The sequence below is a fragment of the Lucilia cuprina genome, chromosome 6 (genome assembly GCF_022045245.1).
Source record: "Lucilia cuprina isolate Lc7/37 chromosome 6, ASM2204524v1, whole genome shotgun sequence".
Classification (NCBI taxonomy): Eukaryota; Metazoa; Arthropoda; class Insecta; order Diptera; family Calliphoridae; genus Lucilia; species Lucilia cuprina.
The window spans coordinates 11,691,472-11,705,216 of record NC_060954.1 but is presented as its reverse complement, the minus strand read 5'-3'; the positions used below and the strand labels follow the sequence as shown (position 1 = coordinate 11,705,216).

Here is a 13,745-nt window from a genome sequence, read left to right as displayed (position 1 = left end):
TAGTCTATAGTCTAGTCTATAGTATAGTCTATAGTCTAGTCTATAGTCTAGTCTATAGTCTAGTCTATAGTCTAGTCTATAGTCTAGTCTATAGTCTAGTCTATAGTTCAGTCTATAGTCTAGTCTATACTCTATTATATTATCTAGTTTATAGTCTAATTTATAGTCCAGTCTATGGTCTAGTCTATAGTCTAGTCTATAGTCTATTTTATAATCTAGTCTATAGTCTACTCTTTACTCAAGTCTATAGTCTAGTCAATCTAGTCTATAGTCTAGTCTGCCGCGTAACCTAAAATTAAAAGTGTGGCAAAAGATAAGTTAAGTTTAGGTTATTAGTTAGTGCTATTTAAATATACCGATTTTCCATGCCTGATATATGTATATTTGTTTGATAAAAATTATTTTTTTCTTATTATTTAATTAATTGTTAGGAACCTAAAGAAAAACACAAATGTTTAAGATTTAATATATTTAACTAACTGTCTGCAGCAAGCTGAATAAAATCTAATATTTCGTTGCTAATAACTAATTAAGTAAAACATGTTTTGAACGCCGTACTAAGTCAAGCTTTTAATTTAAAAATTTTTTTTGTAATTTTTTTGCATTTTTTTTCATAGATTTCTTGACAAGAAACAGAAAGCTATCACAGTACTTCGTTTTCATTATTTGTTTAATTTCTATAACTATTTCTATTTCTATATATGTAATTAAGTAATTAAATTAATTATATTGTTTGTAGTTGTCGTTTTTGTGTTGTTTTTATTTTTTAGTTTTCTCTCACATAAAGGAACCTAATTATAAAGAGCTTTTAAAAAGCTCTTGTTGTTTATTACGTTAAATGGCAAAAATTAAAGTATAACTAAATAAAAACTGTTCCAACTAAATTATGGCAAAAATTAAGGCAGGGTTTTTTTTAAATAAAATAATAAACTTTTTTTTTTAAATTATAAAGAGGTCTTTAAGTTGTTTTTTTATATCGTAAATTCTAAAGGATTTTAAATGTTAAAGAAGGAGTCTTATTTGTTTTCAGATAAAAAGGGGGTTTTGCAACAAGCCAGGGCAAGATTAAGCAATATTGGTTTAAAAAAGCATAAAAGCTTTGGAAATTTAATTAGTTTTTCATCTTTTAATGGCTCTTTTTGTTTTCAGTTTTAAGAAAAAAATTTAAAAAGCTTTGTTTAAAGATTTCTAAAAAGGTTTTTTTAAAAAAAGGATTTTTTTCAAAATATTGTTTTTCAAAAACCTTTCTTTTTTCAAGATTTTTTTGCAGAAAAAGCTTTTCATGAAAAAAGCTTTTCGGATAAATAAAGCTTTTTGGATTTAGTTGCCATATAGATTCTTTGAAAGTTTTGTGATTTAAGGATTTATATTAAAGCTTAAAGTAAAAAAACTTTAAGCAGTTTTAAGTTAAATTTGTTTAAAAGCTTTTGAAATTTTGCGATATTTTCTTGAAAATCTTATGTAAAAAATTTCCAATGAAAGCTTTTGAGCTTTGCTTGTTTTACCCCCTTTTTTATCGTTTTATTATAACAGTGGACTTACTTTTTACTTTCGAGCTTTTAATAAATATATGTAAGCAAATTAAAACGAAAAAGAGCTTTTTTATAAACTAAACAGAGAGCTTTTTTTCTTTAACGTTAAAGGGTTAAAAATCTAACAAAACCTAAATATTAAACAATTAAAGTTTCTAAAAACTAGGCACAAATTTGTTTGTTTGTTGTTTTTTTTTTTAATTTAAAATATTTTTGTTTTTTTTTAAAGTTCGTTTTTTAATTAAAATTATTTTTAAAGTAGTTAAGTACTTGAAAACGGGGGAAAAGGGGTGTTCGTTCTTTAAATAACTTAACCAAAAGCTTTTTATAAACGAAAAAGCTTTTAATGGTTAAGCTATTTTGTTATAATCATAGTGTAACCTTAGAAGAAAAGCTTAAAAAGCTTTAACTTATTGAAATAAGTTAGAGAGTTCGTAACTTAGTCTCTAAGACTTTTTCAGGGGGTGGAGGGGATTCTTAAGAAGTTTTCATTTTCTTGTAGGGATTTAAGACTAAAGCACTATTGGCCCCAGCAGCTGTAGAGGCTGTGGCAGCTGCCAGTTGAGCGCTAGGGGTCATGCCAGCCGGTAAACCTGAAGCCGAGGGCATGGCTCCCATGGCGGCAAAAGGATAACCGGGTGCTGAGGCCATCATGCCGGGAAAGAAAAAGGCAGCTTGCTGTTGTTGCTGCTGCTGCAGGGCGGCAGCATATTGAGCATTAGGAGCCGCGGGTAAAGTCATGGGTTGACCCCTTAATAAAGCGGGATTGGGAGAAGCGGTTAAATAACCCGTTGCAGCAGCTGAGGGAGGACGGGATAACAATGCCGAGCTGCCAGCAGCTGCATGAACAGGTGTTCCAACCGGCGTTGTTATGCCGGGATAAGAACGCATTTGAGCACCAGCCATAGCAGCTACGGCAGCCTGTTGTTGCTGCTGCTGTTGCTGATGATGAGCTTGAGCCTGAGCTTGGGCTTGCATAAAAGCAGCATGTTGAGCCATAACCTGCTGGCCAGGAGCAGCCATATAGGCCTTATTCAAAGCCATACCTGAGTAGGCAGCAGCAGCTGCTGTTAAAGGTTTACCCGTCAAAGAACTAGCACTGGCATTGGCCGCTTTCAGAGCATTAGCATAGTTTTTCTGGGCCACCTCCTTGGCCAGGGCGGCAGCATCGGCATAATAATTAGCCTGAGCTGCCTGGGCTGCTGTAGGATAAGCACTATAAGCATAGGGTGTAGTTGTTGTGCCGGCATATGAATACGAAGGTACTGTGATAGTTTGTGAAGTATAGGGCGAGACCGAGGTACTCGAAACTGGGGTTTGATGACCATAACTGGCCATTAAATTGGCATAATTTGTATTGGCCACGGCGGCATTATAAGACTGTTGATACAATCTTTGCATATTCTGTTGAGCCTGATAGGCATTAGTTACCACTGAGGAAGTAGCTGGCGGTGTAGGTAATATACCGCTGGAAGAGTGTTGGGACGTGCTGGGAGTGCTATAGCCATTTACATATGAGGAAGAGAAGTTGGAGGAGGAGGAAGAGCTGGCAACAGCAGTTTCAGTTAAACCATTTGTTAGTGTATTATTACCATTAACAGATTTCTCTTCGTTACCATTTAAGCCATTGTAATATCTATAGCTTTCATTAGAGTTAAGAGAAGTTTGGAAATTTGTATTATTGTTAGTAGCAGTTGATGTTGTAGTATTTGTCGTAGTTGTTGCTGTATTATTAGCTGTAGTAGTAATGCCCTCTTTAAGCTTTTCATTAGTATGCTCCACATCATCTAAGGAAGTGTTATTTAAAGCAATATTGCTATTTGACTGTGATGTAGGCGTTAAAGTAGTCGTCGTTGAGGACAATGACGACAAAGAGTTGGTGGAGGAGGAGCAGACGGACGAGGATGTTGTAACTTTTTCCTGCTCATTATTATTATTATTACTGTTGTTGTTGTTAAGCTCACTGTCATACTCTTGATCATTACTGTTGTAATTTTGTTTAACAGATGCCGTAGCATTCAAACTACTATTACTGTCGTTAACTAAAACTGCTGCAATTGAAGTTGTTGTTGCAGCAGTAGCATTTAAACTACTATTAACAGTTGTTGTAGAAGTAGTAGAAATAGTACTAGTAGTAGAAATATTGGTATTATTACCAGAATTACTATCTAAATTACTACCACCAGTTGTTGTAGTTGCATTTGTAGCTGTTGCTAAAGCCACAGACGCAGCAGCTGTAGTAGTAGTAGTGGTAGTAGCAGTAGTATTGGTATTGGTAATAGTAGTAGTAGTAGTATTTGGATAATTAATCAACTTAAGACTATTATTACTAGTATTTAAATTATTATTTATATATGATAAACAATTATTATTATTATTACTGTTGTTGCTGTTGTTGGAGTTTGTAATGTGGTTGTTGTTGTTGTTGCTACTACTATTATTATTATTGTTATTATTACTGTTAAATGTACTCATCATGGACAAATTACTATTATTAATATTACTATTATGATTACTATTTAAATTATTAGCAATATTTGATAAATGATTATTATAGTTGCTATTTATAGTATTGGATAATTGGGACATGGATTGTTGTTGTTGTTGTTGTTGTGTAGTGTTTAATGGACTATTTTGGTTTTGGGATAAATGGGAATTTTGTAAATTATACAATTGTTGTAGGTTGTGTTGGTGTTGGTGTAGGTGATTAAGGTGTTGGTTGTGGTTGTGTTGTTGGTGATTGTGGTGTGTTACATTAGCACCTAATGGTGTTGTTGTAGTTGTTGCTGTAGTAGCAGCACTAGCAGCAGCAGCAGTAGTAGTAGAATTACAATTGATATTGATAGTAGTAGTAGGAGCAGTAGTAGTAGAGCTTGTGCTAATTTGAGTTTGATACTCACATGAGACTGGTACAAATGGTTGTTGCAATTGCATTAACTGTTGGTATGTTGTTGCACCGGGATACACAGGAATGCCAGACTTTTCAGCAGCAGGACGTTTAATGGGCACCATGCCAGAATAAGCCTAAAATAAGTATAGAAAAGTTTTCTTATTATTACAGAACAATTTTACATAAAATTTTGTGCAAAATTTACTACAAATTATTAGTTTTGAGCTTTTAACACAAATAAGAAAATAAAACAATTCGCAAGCTTTTATACAAAAACAATTTAAATTAAAAAATTGTTAAAATTAATCTTAAATAAGCAAATTTTTTATAAAAATAATTAAATAAAAATCTTTTTTTAAAACAATTTTTTATGAAAAGTAAAAAAAAAAAAAATATTTTTTTAAAAAGTAATATTTTCAAAAAGTACTTTTTCTAAAAAAAAAATATACACTTTATGAAGCGAAACTTTTTTACAAAGTAAAAAATATACTTTTTTCAAAAAGTACTATTTTATAAAAAAGTATTTTTTTCCAATAAAAGGTACAGTTTTTAATGTGAACTAAAAAGTATTAAACTACAACTTAAGCTTAATATAATATGTTTCTTACAGTAATAGCCAAAAGTTACTACTTTTTTTTAAAAAATATAATTTTTGTAAAAAGTACTTTTTTTCGACAATAAGTACTAAAGATATTTTCTTATATAATTAGCAATAATTACTTATTAATTATAGTTATTTATAAAATTTACATCTATTTTTATAAAAGTACTAGCAATTTAAAAGCCAGTTTTAGTTTAATTAAAAAAAGTACTTTTTTTTAAAAAAGGTAACAAATTTTTTACTTTAGAAAAAAAACAAAATAACACAAAGTACTATTAAAAAATCAAAAGGAAGTATTAAAAAAAATAAATTTTTAAAAAAAAAGTAAATTTTTCAAAAAAAAAGTAAAAATTTTCTGAAAAAAGTACTTTTTATGTAAGAGCCACTATGAGGGGCAGGGGGATATTTTACACTTAAAGTACTTTTTAAAAACAAATTCTTGAAAAATTTTTTTAATAAAATTTTATTTAAATTTAACTTTTAGAAAAAAGTACTTTTTTCTTAAATACTTTTATAAAAGTCGAATTTTTGTAATAAAAAGTACTTAAACAAAATCCATAATTTTTCTTTAAAAAACAAATATAGGAAATGAGACGATATATTCTTCAAAAAATCAACTACTTTTTTGCAAAAAAAGTACTTTTGCGTTTTTAAAAAAAAAACTATATTTTCAAAAAAGTACTTTTTATATAAAAGATTCTTAAACGGACGACATTTTTGTAAAAATACTAGTTTTCTTCTACTTAAAGAAAAATGTTTACTTTAAATAAGAAATTTTCCAAAAATTCTACTACTTTTCTTGAAAAAAGGACTTTTTTCTTAAGAAAAAAGTATTTATTTTTAAAAAGTACTTTTTTTAAAAAAAAACTTTTTATTAAAAATTACTTAAAATTGCTTAAAATCTATATTTTCAAAAAGGTACTTTAAAAGCGAATATTTTGGTAAAAAAGTACTTTTTAGTAAAAATACTACTTTTCTATACTTAGGGGACAAAAGTGTATATAACAACATGAACTTTGTAAAAAGTTAAATAATTTCTTTGGAAATGTAAATTTTTGTAACAAAATGTACTTTTTGTAGAAAAGTACTATCTGTTAAAAGGTACTTTTTGTTACAAAACACTTTAAATTCGTTGAAAATATAAATTTTTTCTTTGAAAAAGTACTTTTTGTAATAAAACTAATATTTTTGTAAAAAAACACTTTCTGTAAAAAAGGCGAAATATTTGTAAAAGAGTACTTTTTCTTAAGAAAAATATTAGTTTTCCTAAAAAAATACTTTTTGCTGTAAAAAGTACTTTATGTTACAAAACACTTTAAATTCTTTAAAAAAACACAAAGTACCTTTGAAAAAGTACTTTTTGTAACAAAATGAATGTTTTTTTTTTAAAGCACTTTTTGTAAAAAAGCAAAATCTTTGTAAAAAAGTACTTTTTGTTAAGAAAACCTTTTTTTTCCACTTTATAAATTATTTCAAATGCTTCGAATTAGAAATTTTCTTAAGCATTTAAAACTTTTTCGAAAAAAGTACTTTTTGCAAAAAGTACTTTTTGTTAAAAAGTACTTTTTGTTAAAAAAAATCACTTCAAATTCTTTAAAAAACCACAAAGTTTCTTTGAAAAAGTAATTTTTGTAACAAAGGGAAATTTTAAAAAAAGTACTTTTTGTAACAAGGGCGAAATATTTGTAAAAAAGTACTTTTTATTAAAGAAACCTACAGTTTTACATTTAAAATCATTTTTAATGCTTTAAATTAAAAATTTTTTTAAGATCATTTAGGTTTTCTAAAAAAGTACTTTTTTTGTAAAATGTACTTTTTACTGCAAAAAAGGTCTTTTTGTTAAAAAAGCACTTTGAATTCCATTAAAAACCACATGGTTTTTTGAATAAGTAATTTTTGTAACAAAGGGGATGTATAAGTAAAAAAAAGTACTTTTTGTAACAAAAGGGGAAATATTTGTAAAAAAAAGTACTTTTTGTAAAGAAACTTTATTTTCTACTTTTTAAATCATATTTAATACTTAAAATTAGAAATTTTCTTTAACATTTATTAGTTTTCCTAAAAAAGTATTTTTTTGTAAAAAATACTTTTTACTGTAAAAAAAGTACTTTTTATTACAAAACATTTCAAATCCTTAAAAAAGCTTAATAAATCGAGTAGTTATGTAAAAAAATAACTACTTTGTGGGAGAAAGTACATTTTTGTAGTAACAAATCAAGAAAAAGTACTATTTTTAATAATAGTACTTTTAGTTAAAAAGTCTTTAAATTTGCCTTTAAACAACAAACTGTTTGTTACTGTTATTTGCAAAATGTTTCTTAAATTTCTTAACTTTTGGAAACTTTAATGTAAAACCCCCCCCAAAAAAAGCTTTTAAAACATAAACTTAAAAAGTACTAAGAAGACACAAAAACAAATTAAATTGTAATAAATATTTTACAAATAAAGCTTAAAGAAATATTTTGTTGTTGTTACATTCTTTAACATTACATTAGTACTTACAAAATTTTCATAGTAAAATGAACCAACCGTTTTAACATCCATCTTTGTTTTTTTTTTTTTTGTTTCAAATTTACAGATTTTTATTTTTATTTTACAAGACACACAACAAAAATATTTAACAAATATTTGTTGTTGTTGTAATTGTAGCATGACGTTGGTTGTTTTTTTTTGGTTGGAAACAAGCAAATTTGGTGTAAAATGGTGGCGTAGTAGAAGGACAAATAGTAGAGGTAGTAGTAGTATTGGTTGTGGTGTTGATGATGATGTAGCAATAGTAGTAGTAATAGTAGTGGTAGTAGTATTACAAAAACAAAATCATTTAAAAAAAATAAGTTAGGAAGTTTAACAAGACGTTACGAGCGAGTTATAGCGTCACACACACATATACATTATAAATAAAGTTTAAATGTTTGAAGTAGGGTGTTGGAAAATAGATATTTGCATTTTTTTTTGAGCAAAAAAAAAAAAAATTGGGAAGAAAAAGAGAAGGAAAAAATATTTTGTTAAAAATTTACTTTGTTAATGGTTTTTTTTTCTTAAAAAATATAGTTTTTTTTTAAGATTAATACTAAGTTTATAATTAAAAAATACATAAAAACAACAAAAATTAAAAGGAAAAGAAGGAAAACATTAATGAAATTAAAGAAAATAAATAAATGACTTATTGGTAAAATAGTTTAAAAATTCTGTTAAGTTTTAATACAAATTTATACAGTTAAAGCCGAAAAGGGTTTAAAAAGGAGTTTAGATAGGAAAATTTTGTTGGAGGACTTTTTATATAATTCTTTTGTAATATCTTTTTTGTTAAACCTTAGCTTTGGTTTATTTTGAGAAGCAATTTAAGCAGTTATGTTATATGGTTTTAAAGTATATATTTAAGCCTTAAAATAAGTCAGTTATTGGCGTATATTACTCTTTTATACTAACTGTTAAATATAAGTGCAAAAAGCCCATATAGACCACAGACCAGATTATAGTACTCTAGTCTTTAGTCTAGTTTATAATTCGGTTCATAATATAGTTAATAGTTTAGTCTTTAGTATATTTTATAGTCTAGTCTATAGTCACATCTAAAGTGTAGTCTAAATTCTAGTCTTGTTTATAGTCTGGTCTATAGTCTAGTCTATATTTTAGTTTAAAGTCTAGTCTATAGTCTAGTCTAAAGTCTAGTCTATAGTCTAGTCTATAGTCTAGTCTAAAGTCTAGTCTACAGTCTAGTCTATAGTCTAGTCTATAGTCTAGTCTATAGTCTAGTCTACAGTATAGTCTATAGTCTAGTCTATAGTCTAGTCTATAGTCTAGTCTATAGTCTAGTCTATAGTCTAGTTTATAGTCTAGTCTATAGTCTAGTCTATAGTCTAGTCTATAGTCTAGTTTATAGTCTAGTCTATAGTCGAGTCTATAGTCTAGTCTATAGTCTAGTCTATAGTCTAGTCTATAGTCTAGTCTATAGTCTAGTCTGTGGTGTAGTCTATAGTCTAGTCTATAGTTTAGTCTATAGTCTAGTCTGTGGTCTAGTCTATAGTCTAGTCTGTAGTCTAGTTTTTAGACTAGTCTAGTCAATAGTCTGGTCTAATCTATAGTATAGTCTATAATCTAGTGTATAGTGTGGTCTATAGTCTAGTATATTTTTTAGTCTAGTCTAGAGTCTAGTTCATTGTCGGCGTTCTTAAAAAATATAAAAAAAATGTGAAATTGAACTTAAAAGATGCTGGCTACTGGAAACGGAACTTTTTGCTAAATTAAACAATAACAATTTAAAAGTAATAAATGTTAAATATATGGACTATACTAGAGTAATACTTAAATATTGAATAAGTATATAGTTTTTGTATGGTGTGTTATGATTTGGTGTTAACGCAAAGAACAAAGTGCTATTAAAAAGGTTAAAAATTGAGAAAATAATAAAAAGATATTTGGCTTAAAAAATAATAAAATAATAAAATAACTTAAAAAAATGTTTATTAAGCATTTAAAAAAGGTAGAGTTAAGAGAAAAATTATAAACGAAAAATAAACAAAATAAAAACAAAAACACAAAGAAAAGGTAATAATAGAAAAAAAATATGTTTGTTTTTTTTTAGAAATTTGGCATACCGCAGCGGCTGCAGCAACAGCGGTGGCGCGTGATTGCGCCGCTTTTAATTGTGCCTGTAGGTGCAAGGGAGGATGAAAATAGCGGCAGGGATCACGTGTGCATCTACCTTTTACGGCGTCCATGCACACCGTAATGGAACCATCATCGTGTCGGGCAACACTCTCCTGCGGATGTGCAAAACGGCATTCAGATTCGGCACGTTTGCAAGCACCGCGTAAAAATTCACGACAAACCTATTAAGAGTTTTGCGTGTTTTTGGTTTTGTTTTTTTTTTAGGTTGGTGGGATATATATTTTTTTTTTGATTTTTCATAGAGCACAGCGTTGATTTTTTTTGATATTTTTTTTTTTTTTAATTTTGTAGCATATTTTTTAGCAGCAACAGCAGTGTTTTATTTTGATATTTATTTTTTTTGTTGTTTGTTGTAGTAGTTGGTGTAATATTTTTGTTTTTGTAGCACATGGTGTTTTTTTTATTATTTTTTTAATTTTTTTTTATTTTTGGTGGTTTTCACATGGACGCAGGATAACAAATGGAACAAGGTAATTCAAGTAAACAATGTTTTGATTTGTTTTTTTTTTAATAGAAAAAATAAAAAAGAAAATTATGTTTTAAATTTTTTTATTTTGTTGTTGTTGTTAAAGGATTTTGTTGTTAACATTGGTTAATTATTTGTTTGCTTTTTTTTTAACTGGCAAAATATTTAGCTTTTGTTTTTATTGGTTTGCAAAACTTTTGCATGCCAATTTTTGTTAGATTTTTTGCTAAGCTTTTTTTTTGGAGCTAGCTTTTTTTGGGGGGTTTTAATTTGATGGCATTCGATTAGTGCTTTTGTAAACATAAACTCATAAAACAAACAAAAAACATTAATTAACATTTTCTTTAAGAAATTTTTTCTTTTCAATAAAACACAACAATTATTTTAGTAAAAAAACACGTTTAAGGTTAAGTTTTTAGGCAAAAATTATCACAATTTGGTGGAATTTATTGAACCAATTGGTTAAAAAAGGGCGAAAGTTTGTTTAATCAAGTTCTTAATGAAAGCTTTACTTCAAAGCTTTTTTGTATTTTTAAGAAATTTTATTTTATAAAAAGTTTCTATATGTTATAAAAGAAAACTTTATTAAAAGCTTTTTAAACATTTCATAGCAACAATACTATAACAACAAAAAGAAAGCTCTAAATAAAAGTTTTTTAGGTCCAATTGAATGTATTTGTGGAAGTTTTAACACTTATGCTTTTCATTTGAGAAAGGCATTTTCATTTGTTGAAAGCTTTTTGAACTTTTTTCATTCTCTAAACTTTTATTGTTTAAATCACAGTAAATAGAAAGCTCTAAATTCTTATTGGATAATTTACATTTAAAAGCTTTCAAAGCTTTTTTGTTTTCTCAAGGAAGTTTATTTATTAAGAGCTTAAATATGTTATAAAAGAAAACTTTTTAAAAATTTCAAAGAAACAATACTATTTCTCCAATAAGAAAGCTCTAATTAAAAGCTTCTTGTATATTTTTGGTCTAATTGAATGTAGTAATTGTGGAAATTTTGACACGAGTGCATTTGCTCTTTTAAAGCTTTTTCGTTCGAGAAATTCATTTGCTTTTATTCGAAAGCTTTGAAATATTTTATCACTAGAGAAAGTTTTTAGTTTAAAACACAGTAAATTGAAAGCTTTTAAAGTAAACTAACTTTTTGATAATTAAGTTTAAATTTTTACTGTTTAAGAGCTTAAATATGTAATAAGGAGATGCTTTTTAAACTTCTTTTAGAAACAATACTATTACGGGAATATGAAAGCTTTAAATAAAAGCTTTTTGTAAATATTTGGTCAAACTTAATATATTTTTATTGTGGAAGTTTTGCTTGTTATACTTTTTTCGTTCAAGAAAATTTTGAAATTGAAATCACTGCAAATTGAAAGCTTTCAATGTAAGTTGAAGAAGTTGTTTTTGTTTGCTTTGAGAGCTTTTAGTATAAAACAGTGAAAATTATAAAGTTTAAACTTTTTTTTAAGGAATTTCTTTATGCTTTCTTTAGGTATTAAAAAAGAGCTTTAAAATAGCTTTTTTAAGAAAACCTTTATTGAAAGATGTTTAAGCTTTTTTATCAGTAAAGCTTTCAATTAAAAAAATTTAAAGTTTAAGTACCTTTTTAAGGTTTTTATCTTTCTTTGAAAAAACTTTTAAGTTTTTTATCAGGAGAGCTTTTAGTTTAGTTTAAGTTAGTTTAAGAAACGAAAATTGTAAAACTTAAACTTTTTTAAAGGAATTTCTTTATGATTTGTTTAGCCTTTTAAGAAAGAGCTTTCTTTGAAAAAAAAACTTTTAAAAAATAGCGTTTTTTAAAGCTTTTTTCGATTTTGCTTAAATCAAATATTTTGTGCAAAACTTAAAGTAATTACCAATAAAGCTTTAAAATAAAGTTGTTTATAACAGCTTTTTGTATGATTTTCCAAACAAAACTATTGTAACTGAAATCTTATTTATTGTTTACCTAACTTGAATAAAGGACTAAATTAAAAGTATTCAAGCTTTTGCTTGTCACAATTAAACAAATACAAACTTAATTGAAAGCTTTATAAGCTTTTTGATGCCATGATTTAAAAAGAAATCACTGTACTGATAGATTTTTAAAATTTTGAAGCAAATATTTGGTTTGTGTTGATTTAACCGAAAAAGCTTTTTGAAGTTTTTAAATCAAAAGCTCAAGATAACTTTCGAATTTGGAAATATTTCAGAATTATATGTAATAATTTAAACTCATTTTCTTTTTTATTTTCAAGATTTTTTATTTTTGTTTTTAGCAAAAGCTTTGCAAAGGTTTATAAATAAAATGAAAATAATTATTTTAATTAAACAAAAAACTTTAACTTAAAAAATGAGCTTTCCTCAAGCAGCTGGGTAATGGAAAGAAAAACTAACTGAAAATATAAAGAAAACAAAGAAAAGACAAATTCCAATTGGTTTTTTTTAAGTAAAAAAAGTTATAAACCCTTATTTTGTTAACAAAAATACGAATGTGTGATTTTTTTCTAGTTTTTTTTTTTTAATAATTAAAGTTAAAAGTTAAATAAAATAAAAAAATAAAATAAACACAATAATAACTACAATAAATTATAAATAAAAAATTATTTATACAATTTGTTTCATTTAAATTTCTTTTGTATAAAAGCTTAACACTTGGTTAATTTGAAAAAAATAATTAATTTTTTTTTTCATAAACAGACATTTTCAAACTTAAAATTTTATATACAATATTAAAAATTTATTATTTTTTTTAAATAAATTATAAATATTTAAATAACAAAACAATAACAGAAAAAACTTATATAAAAAACATGCTTTTTTATATAATTTAATTTAGTTAATTATTATAATTTTTTCCGTCATAATATTTTACAAAAAAATTTTAAATTAAAAAATCAACAAAACTCAAACATTAATTAGTATTAATAATATAAAGTCAAAGTTAAATAGTAAAAGTTTGATAAAAACAAAAAAAAAAAGAATTTAACAAAAACATGCTTTTGACAAAAAACTCACCTCTAATCGATCGGAACGTGGTATTTTTTGTTGAGCCACTTGTACCGCTTGCGGTACAACTGGTCCCAATTGTGAGACAGCTGTAGGATCAGGACCCAATAAGGCAGGCACTAAATGACCAGGTGCAAAATATGGACTGTATGTGTTAGCAGGTATGCCAGTTAAATAAGGATTTGTGGCCTAGAAAATAAAAAAGAGAAAAATGGGGAAATATAATTAAAATAAAAAAAATTAAAATATTTATAACTCTAGACCAATAATTCCAAAAATCATTAAGTGTTAGCCAGAAATTAAACTAATTTTCGAACCATGTTTTAGTTCTGCCTTTGTCTGTTCTAGTTGTGTTCAAGTTCTGTTCTAGTTCTGTTCTAGTTCTGTTCTAGTTCTGTTCTAGTTTTGTTCTAGTTCTGTTCTAGTTCTGTTCTAGTTCTGTTCTAGTTCTGTTCTAGTTCTGTTCTAGTTCTGTTCTATTAATGTTCTAGTTCTGTTCTAGTTCTGTTCTAGTTCTGTTCTAGTTCTGTTCTAGTTTTGTTCTAGTTCTGTTCTAGTTCTGTTCTAGTTCTGTTCTAGTTCTTTTCTAGT

General features: G+C 26.8%; 1 protein-coding gene across 12 annotated transcripts in view; it reads right to left on the bottom strand.

Annotated features, from left to right (window-relative positions):
* Positions 1-13,745, bottom strand: part of LOC111680611 (protein muscleblind) — a 135,260-nt gene that overhangs the window by 32,879 nt on the left and 88,636 nt on the right. For 5 of the 12 annotated variants that reach the window (XR_006941388.1, XM_046955015.1, XM_046955017.1 and 2 more), the window contains exons 4-7: positions 13,164-13,343; positions 9,622-9,855; positions 7,526-7,567; positions 4,433-4,556 (exon numbers count right to left, since the gene is read on the bottom strand). Coding sequence is in view for 10 of the 12 variants with exons in the window: in XM_046955015.1 (XP_046810971.1) it covers positions 4,433-4,556; positions 7,526-7,567; positions 9,622-9,855; positions 13,164-13,343 (580 nt within the window). In the remaining 2 variants the exon portion in view is untranslated. Of the gene's footprint in view, positions 1-1,676; positions 4,557-7,525; positions 7,568-9,621; positions 9,856-13,163; positions 13,344-13,745 lie in introns of those variants that run through there. The other 7 variants (XM_046955010.1, XM_046955011.1, XM_046955014.1 and 4 more) reach the window with 5 other exon arrangements.